General features: G+C 39.3%; 1 protein-coding gene across 1 annotated transcript in view; it reads left to right on the forward strand.

Moving 5' to 3' along the window:
* Nucleotides 1–13,584, forward strand: part of ADGB (androglobin) — a 149,631-nt gene that overhangs the window by 83,305 nt on the left and 52,742 nt on the right. The window contains exons 17-20 of the mRNA XM_045865707.2: nt 1,955–2,057; nt 4,920–5,061; nt 6,676–6,790; nt 9,919–10,086. Coding sequence (XP_045721663.1) covers nt 1,955–2,057; nt 4,920–5,061; nt 6,676–6,790; nt 9,919–10,086 — 528 coding nt within the window. The remainder of the gene's footprint in view (nt 1–1,954; nt 2,058–4,919; nt 5,062–6,675; nt 6,791–9,918; nt 10,087–13,584) is intronic.

A 13,584-nucleotide genomic window follows, 5' to 3' on the forward strand; every position in this document is an offset into this window, starting at 1 on the left:
CGTGGACCCTGTGCCTTGTCACTGGTTCGCCCCTCTCACTAGGCTCACCAGGCTGGTGGCTCGGAGCCAGGCTGCCTAGTTTTGAATCCATGTTTCATCTGGGGTGGGATCTGACTAAGCTCAGTCCTCTTTGCCTCAGTTTTCTCATCTATAAAGTGATTGCGGTAAGAGCCCTATAGATAGAGTTGAGAATGTATGTAAAACACTTAGAAGAACGCCAATCATTAGCAAGGGGTAATCAGTGTTGGCTGTCATTGTTCGTAAAGGCAGTTTGGTTATGAGTTTGTTATACACCACCGTCCTAATACATGTGTGTATGTGTGTAGGACAATGGCCAACTGTTCTTTATTCTGATCCTATTTTTACAAACCGATGTAAATATAGATTTTTTTTTTTTCCTTTTCAAGTCTCAGCTTGGCAAAATAAAATGATAACAATCCTTCTGAGTCCCTTCCTTCCCCTGAATTTTTTTTTAACATCAATGGTATGAGAAAACAATAATTTTTTCTTAGAGGGCACTGGAATCCAAACTTAGCAGCGTTTGGGATGGCCTAAAAGGAAGGACTGGTTGTGGTCTGAGGCCAGGCATTCCTTATGTTAGCAGCCACAGACTGCAAGCTGAGCCCTAGGCCTCTTCCAGAACATTCCATAGATGTTCCATTGGTGCTCAGTGTGTAGGTGGGGCAGGGGGCTCCCAAAGATGCCCTGTGCAGGCACCAGAGCAGAGTACCTCCATGTGACCTCTAGGGCCACACTGTCCCTAAATTCTCAGACTCTCAAAAATGGCAGCAAATGAGCTCTGTGCAGAAACTCCTCCTCCAGCATGTGCACTAGGCTGGCAAAACCAAGCTTCCTGCATAATTTTAGAGAGTGAATACTTGAAACAACTGTCTTTATAACCAACATGTGGCAGCCAGAAAGAACCAAAGAAGACAAATGGCTAATGCTTACTATTGAAAAATATCGAGGGAAGCAACGGTTATGTTTTATCGAGCATTTCCAGCAATCTTGTCATACTTGATTAAATAACAAGGTTGCTTTTTTCACAATATGACTAGAGATTTTTCTTTCCTATTTTAATTGTTTATTTAAATATCGTTATAAAATAATATGAAAGCTTTTAATGTATAATAGCAATGACATTAATTTAACACACTTAACCATATGCCATCAGTCAAAATTCACCAAGCAGTGGAAAGGCAATAATAGTCTCAAACACCAGCCCAGGAGTTGGTAAATAGATATACCTACTCTTGACTCTCAGCTTTGCTACTTGCAAACTCTGTGACCTTTGGCAAATTACTTATTCTCTTTGTGTTTCAGTTTCTTCGTCCATGATTACGGATATCAATAGTACCCATATAGGATGGATGGAGTTCATGTTCATGTAACCCTTACGTGGCTGTCCTATTTTGCTCAGTACTGTGTTGCAACTTCAGAACAAAAATCCAGTCTGGTGCATTAGTGTGCAATGGCTGTATTTCTGAGGATCTTGTAAAAAAAGAAAGAAAGTGTTTGTATCACATAGCACCATGTAAAATACCTTAATACAACCCATTAGACATTTCCATTCTCTGCTAAAGTTACTCTGTGGCCTGTCTATTATCAGGGACCCATATTCTCTGAGTACTGCTCAGCCTCAAGCCCAGTCTCCTCCACTTGTTATTTCTGGAGCAAGCATATCCCTTTTCTTTGCTCATGGAGAAGAGTTTTGACTCTCTCTGATAGGGCAGCCAATCTCACACAGGTCCTATAGACCCAGCTTCCATAGACTATAGCCAACATTTACCCAGTGTGATTTTCTTCATATCATTAAGGCTGTAAAGTATTTATCGTGGTGTCTAGAGCATAGTAGGTTCTCTATAAATGTTAGGTATTGTATGATTATCACAAGTGGCAAATACAGCATTAATAGACTAATATTAAATTCAGTGATTCATCTTATTTCTTGCAGTTCTCAGATGAACGTGTGTCCTACTATCTATTTGTGGATAGTCTAAAACCTATTGAACTACTGGTTTGCTTTTCTGCATTGGTACGATGGGGAGAATCTGGAGGTAAGAGAGCTTTAAGAAAATTATAGTCTTAAAGCCCAGTTTACTTTCATTCAGTCCAGGGAAATACAAGATTTTTAAGCTCTGGATGAAGGAACTTATTTCCTCTCCAGAGTCTCTAAGAGAGTCCTCCTTACACCACCTTCTAGGATGCTCTTCCTGCTTAGACATCATGGGTTATGTTCACTCTTGCTACCTGCACCTCTCCTCATCTCAGTCCTGTGTTCCCCTCTTCGGCATGCCTACTCACTCTGTTTTTCTTTCCACTTCTACATGTCATCATTCTTGAGTCTTTCAAGATCTACTGAAAAACATGCACTCTTTCTTTGATTTGACAATTCTGAAGACCTTTTCCTCCATCCCACCTTGACCTTTGTTTTGTTTTCATAATTATATTTTAGAACTTACCTGCCAATAACTGCATCATCACAGGCATCTCCATTTCAGGCTCTGACTACATGCCCTGCCTCTCCAGCTCACTCACCCTAAAACCCTTGCTCCTATAATCCTTTGACTCCTCTGGGACCACCATCCACTGACCCTCCTACTTTTCTCTGTCCTTCCTTTCCTCATGTCCTTATTTTTCTCATCCCCCGGTTTCCATGACCTGCCATTGTAACGGTAGCCTCGGACATACCTCAGTGCGATTACTCTTCTTACCCTCTCAGCTTACTGTCCTGGCAAAACCCAGATATTGGTTGAATTTGACAGATGAACTCTGCATCTCACCTGTGTGCATCAGAGCAGCTGAATGTGACTGGAGAAAAATAATCCTATCAGCTAGCCCCACTTTCAACTGAGGGCCACAGATTTCAAAATGGCCCCTAAGCACTGCCAACGTTTCCCTGGTTCATGCATTCTCCACTCTTGTCCTAATGGATGACTATCTCAAACCTCCAGATCTCTCTAGCAGTTGCTCTCATCCCCCTGCATTTTCAGTAAATGATCTTACTGCTATTTTCATTGGAGAGATAGACAAAAATCAGGAATGACCCACCTCATCTTCCCATAACGAGCTCTTCACAATTCTAGTCACCTTCCCTCCTGCTCACATGGATGGACTGTTCTTGCTTCTCTGAGACCAGCCCTTTGCTCATATGTATGTTTGCACAAAACATCATTCTTCAATTTTTTGTCCTGTTTTGTTAAAGTTAAATCTGTTTATTTAAAAACAGATTAAGAAACAGCATTTTTTCCCTTACCAGTTTTACCTACGGTTTGTTTTTAATCTTACTTGTAGATTTATTTTTAATTAAGATAAACTTGGCTAAGCAGATCACGTTTTCCATTTTAAAGAAAATATGCATAATCAAAAAGTTTTCTTGATTTTGATAAATAAAATTCAAAATACTACCTCCTATTTCAGATGAAATAAATATTTTTACTGGATTTCCCAAGATCAATCGTGTTAATTCTATTGATCAATGAAAATCTATGGCTCTTATAAAAAAAGCAAAACCTAAACAATAAAATCAAATTATCTATAACTCAAATTTATAATTCCTCGCACTGTGGAGGTACAATAAATATTTGCTGAATGCTTTTACTATTAAATGTCCTACCAACTGTGACGGCAGGGACTATGATTTTTCACCCAGTTATACCCAATGTTTTGAATGATGTCTGGTGTAGCCATGGGCAATAAATACTTGTTGAATAAATTTGCCAAACTTTAGTGGTATAAGCTTAGTATATCTACTAACTAATAACTCCTAAGCCACGCCATGTCCTAAAACATAAAATTCTATGTGTGTAGAGGTGTTTCAGGTCATGTTTTGCCCTTCTATCTTCAGCTTGAGTGTCATTTGGAAATAGGGTAAAGATATAAGCTAAGATAATTCCTGAAGATGTAATGTACACCAAAGTGACTACAGTTAATGACACTGTACGGTATATTTGAAAATTCCTAAGAGAGTAAATCTTAAAGCTTCTCATTACAAGAAAAAAATTGTAATTGTATGTAGTAATACATGTTAGCTAAATTTTCACAGTAATCATTTCACAATATATGCAAATACCAAATCATTATATGGTATACCTAAAACTAATACAATGTCATGTGCCGATGTTGTCTCAATTAAATTTTTTTTTAATTTAAAAAGTGTTTTGGCCTCACCTACTGATGAAGACTAGTAGATATTCTTTATTCATTTTAAGAGGAACACAATATGAAAATTAAATTTTTGTTCATTTTTGCTATTTCTACACATTGTCAAAGCTAAGAATCAAAAGTAAAACCTAGGGGCCCCTGGGTGGCTCAGTTGGTTAAGCAGCTGCCTTCAGCTTGGGTCATGATCCCAGGTCCTGGGATCGAGCCCCGCATCAGGCTCCATGCTCGGCGGGAAGCCTGCTTCTCCCTCTCCCACTCCCCCTGCTTGTGTTCCCTCTCTCACTGTGTCTTTCTCTGTCAAACAAATAAATAAAATCTTAAAAAAAAAATTTTTAAAAAGAGTAAAAACCTGGATTAAACAATGGGATATTTCGACCTTGCTTTGCCACTATCTTAGGAAAATCTCTTATTTTCCCAGATGAGGTGTTTTTCCTCCTTTAAAACTGCATCTAGAGGGATATGGTGATTTCTGTCACAGATGATTAAATGAGACAGTCTTGTCTGTCCTTTTGCTAACTCTCCCATTCCTGGTTTCTTTAGTGAGGAATGATTCTGTGGAGGAAAAGAGGACAGAGAGGAAGACCTGAGTCTCACTTCAGTCTTATTTCCAGTAATTATTTACCCAGAGTATTTTCTCTGGGTTTTATGAGTATTTTCAGAAAATCTCTAATTCCTGGTATTATTATTATCATTACTAATGTTGTGAAGGCCAGCTAAACTCTCACAGTCAAATTTTAACATTTTCTCTCTCCTAGCTTTAACAAAAGACAGCCCCCACATAGAGCCTGGACTGCTTACAGCTGAATCAGTTTCTTGGAAATCTCTGAAGCCCCGGGAACTTGTTACGAAGATTCATACGTATGCTACTAAGGCTACAATGGTTCGCCTGCCTGTTGGGTATGGAGTGACTTCATTTTTCCCATATGAAGAATTTTTTGAAGGCTTATAAACCACTGGCTACCAAATAATTAAACAATATGGGATCTAGGATATTGTCTCCTAAAGTGATTTTGTAAGAAACAGATCTATCATTAAGATTCTTGAGATAGATAATTCCGTGAACAAATAAATTGAAGAAATGCTGTTCAGTAAATCTCCTTTTGGAAGACTCATAATTGTCAAAGTCTGGTAATTTCTTAAGAAAGAATATGGTTTAAAACAGCATTTCCTAAAATTCATTTATTAAACAATCCTTTTTGTTTTCTTGTAAGTCTTACATTCCTTGGCAAGAACTATGATTTTATTTAAAAACAGATTGACAAACATAGCATTTCCCCCCCATGGTTTCTACTTTTTTAACCTATGGTTTGTTTTTAATCTTACCTATAGTTTTATTTTTAATTAAGATAAACTTGGCTAAGCAGATCACATTTTCCATTTTAAAGAAAATATGCATAACCGAAGTTTTCTTGATTTTGATAAATAAAATTCAAAACATTACCTCCTATTTCAGATGAAATAATTATTTTTACTGGATTTCCTAAGATCAATCATGTTAATTCTATGTGATCTATTGATCACATAGATCAAAACCTACAGCTCTTATAGAAAAAGCAAAGTCTACACAGCAAAAACAAATGCTAAAATAATGTGTGCAAGCATCCAGTATTCCTAGAAAGTAATAAATTTTAGAACTTCAATATTTCTCACTTCTACCCTAAAAACTTTGGCATACAGAGATTCTCCCAGAAGTCATTATTCTGGCTGAGTGTCATCCATCAAGACAACCAAGAACAGGGCGCCTGGTGGCTCAGTTGGTCAGGCGATTGCCTTCAGCTCAGGTCATGGTCCCAGGGTCCTGGGATTGAATCCCACATCGGGCTCCCCCTGCTCTGTGGGGAGCCTGCTTCTCCCTCTGCCTCTGCCCGCCACCCCCCCTGCTTGTGCTCTCTCTCTCTCTGTGTCAAATAAATAAATAAAATACTAAAAAAAAGAAAAAGGACAATCAAGAACAGGGAATTAATAAAGAATCTTCTTATATATATATATCCAAGTGTTTTCCCACAGGACGTTACCTATCAGCATGAATGCTTTAAACATGCTCTAAGGGCTCAGTAAATGAGGGGAAATGAGCATCCCTGCTCTCAGTGATACCCCAGCCTGGTAGGAGAGACACAAACAACATAGGTGAAATGACGCATTTGTGAGGAAATGACTATGAAATGAATCTGAAATCTACAAAAGCCCTATAGCACCATGAATTATTGTTGTTAGGGAAAAACCGAGACTCGTCTCTTGTGATGTGACTGCAGTGTATGGGAGAGATCTCCGGCATGTTAATCATTTAGTGTAACTATTTTGTGTCCCAAATAATTAATGCAGTTAGAGTCCATGACCTCTGATGATTCTTTCAGAGTGAAAATTCAGAGGTCCTTATCCCATCCGTGTTAAAAAATTCAACTCTCACTAATGTTTGACTTCATTTGAGCACAAGTTGTCATCAAACACCTAACAGAGCTTAGAGCGGCAACAAAGGAGCCTGTGGGTCCTCATGTTTTCCATTGTCTTTAGGAGACATATGCTGCTCTTCACTGCATACTCCCCAGTAGGGCATTCCATACACATCTGCAGCATGGTGACTTTTGTCGTTGGAGATGAAGATGTTGTGCTACCCCACTTTGAGCCGGTAAGTACTTAAGCAACCATGATTTTTTGTGTGTGTGTGTTTGTACCTTTTTTTTCAAAGATTTGGAACTAAATCACGTTCCTGTCTTTTATTCAACTTACCCATTTATTTTATTTTATTTTTTTTACCTTTTAAAACTGTTAATTAAGTATATCCTACAAGAAATTCCTCCCCAATGGCATGTACAATACACAGTCTAAACTCTAGGGATACAAATAAAATAATTCTCGTTTTTCTGCAACAACTGCCTTCACCTCTGCTCTGTGGAATCCCCTGTCATGTCTGTTAACATTTCAGGTAGATCCCATAGCATACTGGTCCTTTGGGATGTATAGAGGATCAGTACAGGCCTTTCCATTAGTTTAAAATTGTGGTATCATATGTTCCTTGTACCCTCTTCCTTGACCTAAGGAATTTGGAGTGTTTGACTCTGGGATTCAAGGAGGGAGGATCCATGGAAAATTCTGTCATTCTTGTTCATCTCCTCTTCTCTTGGCTTCTTCTTAGTTTCTTTTTCTCCTCTGTTCTGAAGCATCTGAAAGAAGAAACAAGGTAAATGAACCTAGCATTTCCCCTGAGATTCTGTCTTGGTTTTAGACATCCTCCATAACACATCTTCTTTAGATATGTGGGCCTCTGCTTTTGGGGGGCCAATTTGCATGGGGCATTCCCACTGCACAATTCAGTTTTACACCCTCCCCTGAACCCATGTCCATGTAGCACCTCATTGTATTAATGAGGCAGGATCTTCTCACCCAGTTGGTAAACCTCTGGGCCAAGACAGCAGCAAGATGGCTCAGTAGCTCTTTTATGTTAATGTTGCTGTGGCCCAGACATGCTCAGTCATGAATTCTTGCCTCTCTGGGCGGTGGTTGTGCAGGATTCCCTATGGCTGCCTCCTCTCTGCTGTGCTGTTTCTCACCAGTCCTCTCCTTCCTGTTCAATAGAAGAAAGATCAACAAGCCCACCTTATAAGTGCATGTCTCTTATTCCCTTAATTATGTTTATTCTGCTTATTTAAAATTCTTGTTTAATCTTTTCTTTGTTTTCTTTAAAAAAAATAATTCTGCTTTAGGTAGTATGGACTATCCAGTTTGTCTCTTTCTTTAGATGACTTAACTTCATAGGTGTTTAGTTATTTTGGTCTGTGAACCCATCTGTCCCTGGGGTTATCAATTCCTCCGTCTTGTAAAAATTATTGGCCCTGAAAGCCAGGCCCTATTATTCTTCAGTTCTAATGAAGAAGCAAGAGATAGACTAGTCCAAGAGCAGAGAGACTCAAGCTCCTCAGACCCATACAGGATCACTCCCAGTGCTGCCTCTTGACCAGACAATTTTTCTGGTCATAGCTTCACGTCAGGGAGAAACACCAAGCTTTCTCTAGGCTTTCAGACATTGGGGGAGAAGGTAATAGAATGGTAAATGCATTAAGGGGGCAAGTCAGTTGCATCTGTCTTCATCAGCAGGAGATCTGTACTTGTCTAGGCATTGGGCCATTCCTCAAAATCTCTGCAGGGAACTAAGGAGCAATGATGGCACCATGGTGCTCCCTAGGAAAGGAGCAAAAACACAACGTTTTGCTTCAACTTCACCCTCTTCATGCTGTCTGAAATCACCCTCTGCTCTGGGCAGCTCATCCTCTACCCACCAACTACCCACTACACACCAATCAAAAGAATTTTCAAACTCCTCAGGGTTCTCTTCCTCACTCTCCCACTTTCTCCCCCACCCCTACACTGACTCTCTTTTTGGTTTTGACCTACAGATTTGCAATTTGACATCCAATTTCTTTCTTCCACCAGCTTTATTGAGGTAAAACAGGCAAATAAAATTGTAAGTTATATAAACTGTACATCGTGGTGATTTGATATACATAAACATTGTGAAAGGATCCCCACCATCTAGTTAATTAACACAACCATCACCTCACATACTTATCTTTTTTGTTGTTGTTGACAACATTTTTTTTGGGTGACATTTGAGTTCTATTCTCTTCACAAATATCAATTACACAACACAGTGCTATCAACTATAGTCCCTATGGTATACATGTAGATCTTCAGACCTTATTCAACTTACAGTTGAATGTGTGTACCCTTTTACTAACCTTTCCTTAGTTTTCCCACTCCCTAGCCCTTGACAACCACTTTTCTACTCTCTGTTTTTGAGTTTTTTTGTTTGTTTTTAAATATTCCACATATAACTGATACCATGCAGTATTTGTTTTTCTCTGTCTGGTTTATTTCACTTGGCATAGTGTCTTCAAAGTCCATCTATCCATATTGTCACCAATGGCAGGATTTCTTTCTTTCTCATGGCTAAATAATATCCCATTATCTCTGTGTGTATGTATGTATGTGCGTGTGTATATATATATTATATATATGTGTATATATTACACATATACACTACAGCTACACACACACACACACACACACACTGCATCTTCTCTATCCATTCATCCATTGATGGACACTTAGGTTGTTTCCATTTCCTGGCTGATGTGTATAATGCTGCAATGAATATGGGGATGCAGATATATTTTCAATGTCCTGTTTTCATTTCCTTTGTTATACACCCAAAAGCAAGATTGCTAGATTAGATGATAGTTCTATTTTAAATTTTTTGATGAATTTCCATACTATTTTCCATGTCCCTATCTCCTTTTTGCTTTTATTGTCTCCTCAGAGTCCATAGCAGGAGGGAGCCAGAAGCAGGAGGGAGCCAGTTCACCCTCTTAACTTTTTAATCTTTATCACTCCCTCCCTGAACTCTTCTCTGCCCATCAGTTCTCCAATCCCACACAATTTTTTCAAAGTAATTCCTAGACATCCTTCAGAACTAAGTCTGGGTATTAATACTGTGGCAAAATTTCCCCTGGCTCCCAATATGAGGTAGGTGTTCTTCCCATGTGTTCCCACTACAGCAGGGATTATATCCCTTGTTTTATATCTTTGAGATCATAGACTCTAGGAAAATGCTTTGATCAAGCAAGCGTTTCATAAATAACTATTTAATCAATCATATAGAAGAGGTTTACTCTATTAACTGAAATTAAATTTTTGTAAGCTTAATTACACTTAAATAAAAAAGAAAGTGAGGCTGGCTGCTATGCTTTGTCTCCACAGGAGAGCTACCGATTTACAGAGCAGTCTCTAACGATTTTGAAAGCTGTTGGAAATGTGATTGTTAGTTTCAAAGATAAGGGTAAACTCTCCGTGGCTCTGAAGGATTTACAAGCAGCTCACTACCCTACACCCCTCCACAATAAAGAACTAACTTCACAGCACTTCAGGGTAAGCACATTTAAGTTATGATGTTTCTAGAAGGATACTTTCTATTTGAAAAAAATCCTTATATCTTATATTAGGTGATCCCCAAAATTTAACCTTTAAAAAGACTTACATACATTTCCAAGACAAAGAGAAAGAACTTGCAACTGCACGTTTTCTAAAGTGGTATCTAAGAAAAAGGGAGGGAAAAAGTTTATTCCTTCATTTTCCATAGAGAGAATTAAGCCTTGCTTTTGTAATTTGTATTTGCCCTTATAGTATCTTGTATTCTATCTGGCAACGCTACCTGGGACACAATCACTCCTAATTGAGAACTGCTCACTTAAAGCATGAATAATCTGCAAGAAATACCTGCCATGATTTACTCTTCAACCAATCTGATTTCCTCCCTTAAGTGAACTCTGTTATCCATTCTTGAAGGTGATGGCTCTAGATGGCTTAAGACGGTGTTCACAAGCTCTAAAAATAAGCAAATAATTAAACCATCATATGACAAGAAAGCTATGGTCTCCCCTTCTACAGCTGGCCCCTAAGGCCATAGCTGGTATTCAACATCTCTCTTCTCTACCACCCATTCTAGATTTCCCCTTTTTTCTAGCCAATGCTCCAGCTGTTCTGGTTGCCCGGTGGGTGACCTAGACCTTCAATCCTGATGAGCACAAGACCTTGATTGCCTTACTCTTTTCAGGCTGTGATTAATCATTCACTGCGGAAGCACCAAGAAGTGTCCCAGCAAATTCAGGCATAATTCTTCCTGTCCCCATTATGCAGCAGAAACCCTAGTACTTCATGACAATCAGAGTAAATTCTCCCCCCACACCATTATATTTGTTCCTTTTTTCCTGGAACAAGGAGAAGCTCAAAGCAACCAGGCATATATCATAACTTAGGTTTATTGTAAATCATATCATGTTCCCTGATGGAAACATTCCTTGCCCTCCATCCCCAGGAATTAGGTCCTCCAATTTAGCAAACTGCCTGTTGGGACAGGGAACACTAATTATTGCAAATGGACCACTGGAAATAATGGTGAGAGAGGCCAATCCTACTTCCAATCTTTGAATCCCAGGCCTGTATGTCTTAGATTTTACAGATATAGCAGTGGATGTTGGTCTTTGGTTCTGTTCATATATACCGTGCCCTGGAGATACCCTGTCAGTTCTCCAGGATGTCATCTCCAGGCTGGCCCCTTAGCTGAGGCTTTTATATGCCGTTCCAGTTTGCCAGGAATTTTATCAATTCTTTCTATGGTATATATTAGGACCATTGAGTCCCAAACATTCTCCAGTGGTTAAATCTCCTCCGTATAATGAGACCCTTGGTCCAAGGGGGATGTTAGGTTGAATCTGATGTTTGTAAATCAGATTTTCTGTAACCCCTTGGGTAATAATGCTGGCAGAGGCACCAAGGAAAGAGAAAGCAAACTCATATTTGAGGTAGGTGTCAATGCTAGGAAGGACGCTGGGGACAGGAAGAATTATGTCTGAATTTGCTGGGACACTTCTTGGTGCTTCCGTACCTCCTTGATAGAAGCCCACTGAACTAAACTTGCCACCACGTGCTAACTGGAATCCCCAGAGGATGATATTGTATTAAAGTTTCTGCTACTGACAGATTAGACTGCTAAGCCTGGGTGAAAGAGAGCCCAAACTATTGGAACCATTCGTAGTTCCTGTCCCTGAGTACTTGTGCATGAGTCTGTTGTTGCTAGGCCAGATCTAATATGTAAAGGACCTTTGTGCATGCTTCACTTACACAGAAGGGAGCTATTTTGGTAATGAAATACTTTAAATTTTTAAATATTTTTATACTTTTGTATTACGTAGTTATGTGACATTTCTTCAGAGCCACATCCCATAAATCAATACATTTCAAATTTGTCTACCATAAACAATTCCAGATGGATCAGTTGCAGCATACTATAAGTATCCCATAGATAAGGACTCTCTCACTAATAAATATCATTAGTGTGTTTTCTGGGAGGTCCTTCATTATCATGCTTACAAAACAATTGGTGCTCAAATCTCCCACAGATCTTTCTCTTGCTTTGGATCCTGCTCAAAGCTGATGGCCTTGTAAGTCACTCAGTAAATGCATTGGAATAATATTCCCCAAAGCAGAATATTCTATCACCAACTCCAGAGAAGACTATCAAGGATTGGCCTCTTTCTTAGTTGCAGTGTCTTATCCTTTACTTTAGAGGGGATGTTCCAACATGCCTAATCCTCTGGACCCCTGAAATCACTGGTATGGTGAATCCATGAATCTGTGTGAGGATTATTCCCCACTCTCTAGCATGCACGTGTCTTAATCAGGAAGTCAGAGTAATGGTCCCTTGCTGCCCACAGGTCTGAGTTCACTGAGGTCATCAACATCCATATGTAGCCCAGAGTGATGTCCTGTAGAACACCAGAGTGATGTCCTGTAGAACACCAACATGAACACTTAAATGTAACAGAGAGTAGGAGGATTAACATAATCATGTATTTTTCTTATTTTTATCCTAGACGCTGAAATACTTAGAGCATTTTATTAGCATGTCACAAAAAACACATCTAACTCATTTAAGTCATAACAAGGAGCTGGATGTGCTAATTTCTTATAAGAATATAGGGAAATCTTGACACCCAAGGATAGGAATGACTCAGTGCGGAACTTCAAAGAGGGGATAGACAGCCCTTTGAACGTATCTTCTTCATTTTGTTTTTCTCCTTATAGACTTGTTATCTCTGCTCCTAAGTTCATATCATGGAAAAACTGACTCCTGACTTACATCACTTTCCCATATGAGTCCAGTTTAGAATATCTTGATCCTGATCTCAAATTATTCAACCAAAGTAACAATGATTTGCCCAGCTTGGGTTAGGTGGTTTCTTACAGGCTTATCCACCATTGTCGGTTGATGGGGCAGTTATAAATATAGATTATGAGATTAGGTTCCCAATATGGGGAGGCACCCCTCTGGAGTAGTAAGAAAATGTGGACTAAGCAGGAAGTACAATAGTCATGTCTTTGAAGAGCACTGTATTTCACCAATTCTAAGATGCACATTTCTTTTCACACTTTAACATGAGAAGGAAATTAGAGTGTGTCTTATAATTGGTGGTTCCTTATAATCATTACTGGCCAGGTAGCCTTCAGAATTCTCTACACACACAGGGACATGTTCATAAGGGTTCATACCGGTACCGCTTCAAAAGAAATCTGTGTATTTTTTGGACAAAGGCCTAATCCTTGTGGGAAGAGAATTAAATGACATTAGAGAGCCTCTCAAAGAAACATGAAAGCAGAGGGATTTTCCCTACACCAGACTGACACCCCCCCGCCCCTGAACCCCTCCCCCTACCAAGGCACAGGGAAAGAGAGAGAAGGAGAGGAGAACCTGGCTAAAAATCACCTCAAATGGTGTCCCAGGCACCTTACATAATCCACTAAGTACATTACTCCCTGTGGACAAATAAATAGCTAAAAGTAAGCCAGCAGCAGGGTGCTGAGGCTTGG

Source organism: Mirounga angustirostris, unplaced genomic scaffold (assembly GCF_029215605.1).
Source record: "Mirounga angustirostris isolate CCGP_5_RB_7025 unplaced genomic scaffold, mMirAng1.0.hap1 SCAF_8, whole genome shotgun sequence".
Lineage (NCBI taxonomy): Eukaryota > Metazoa > Chordata > Mammalia > Carnivora > Phocidae > Mirounga > Mirounga angustirostris.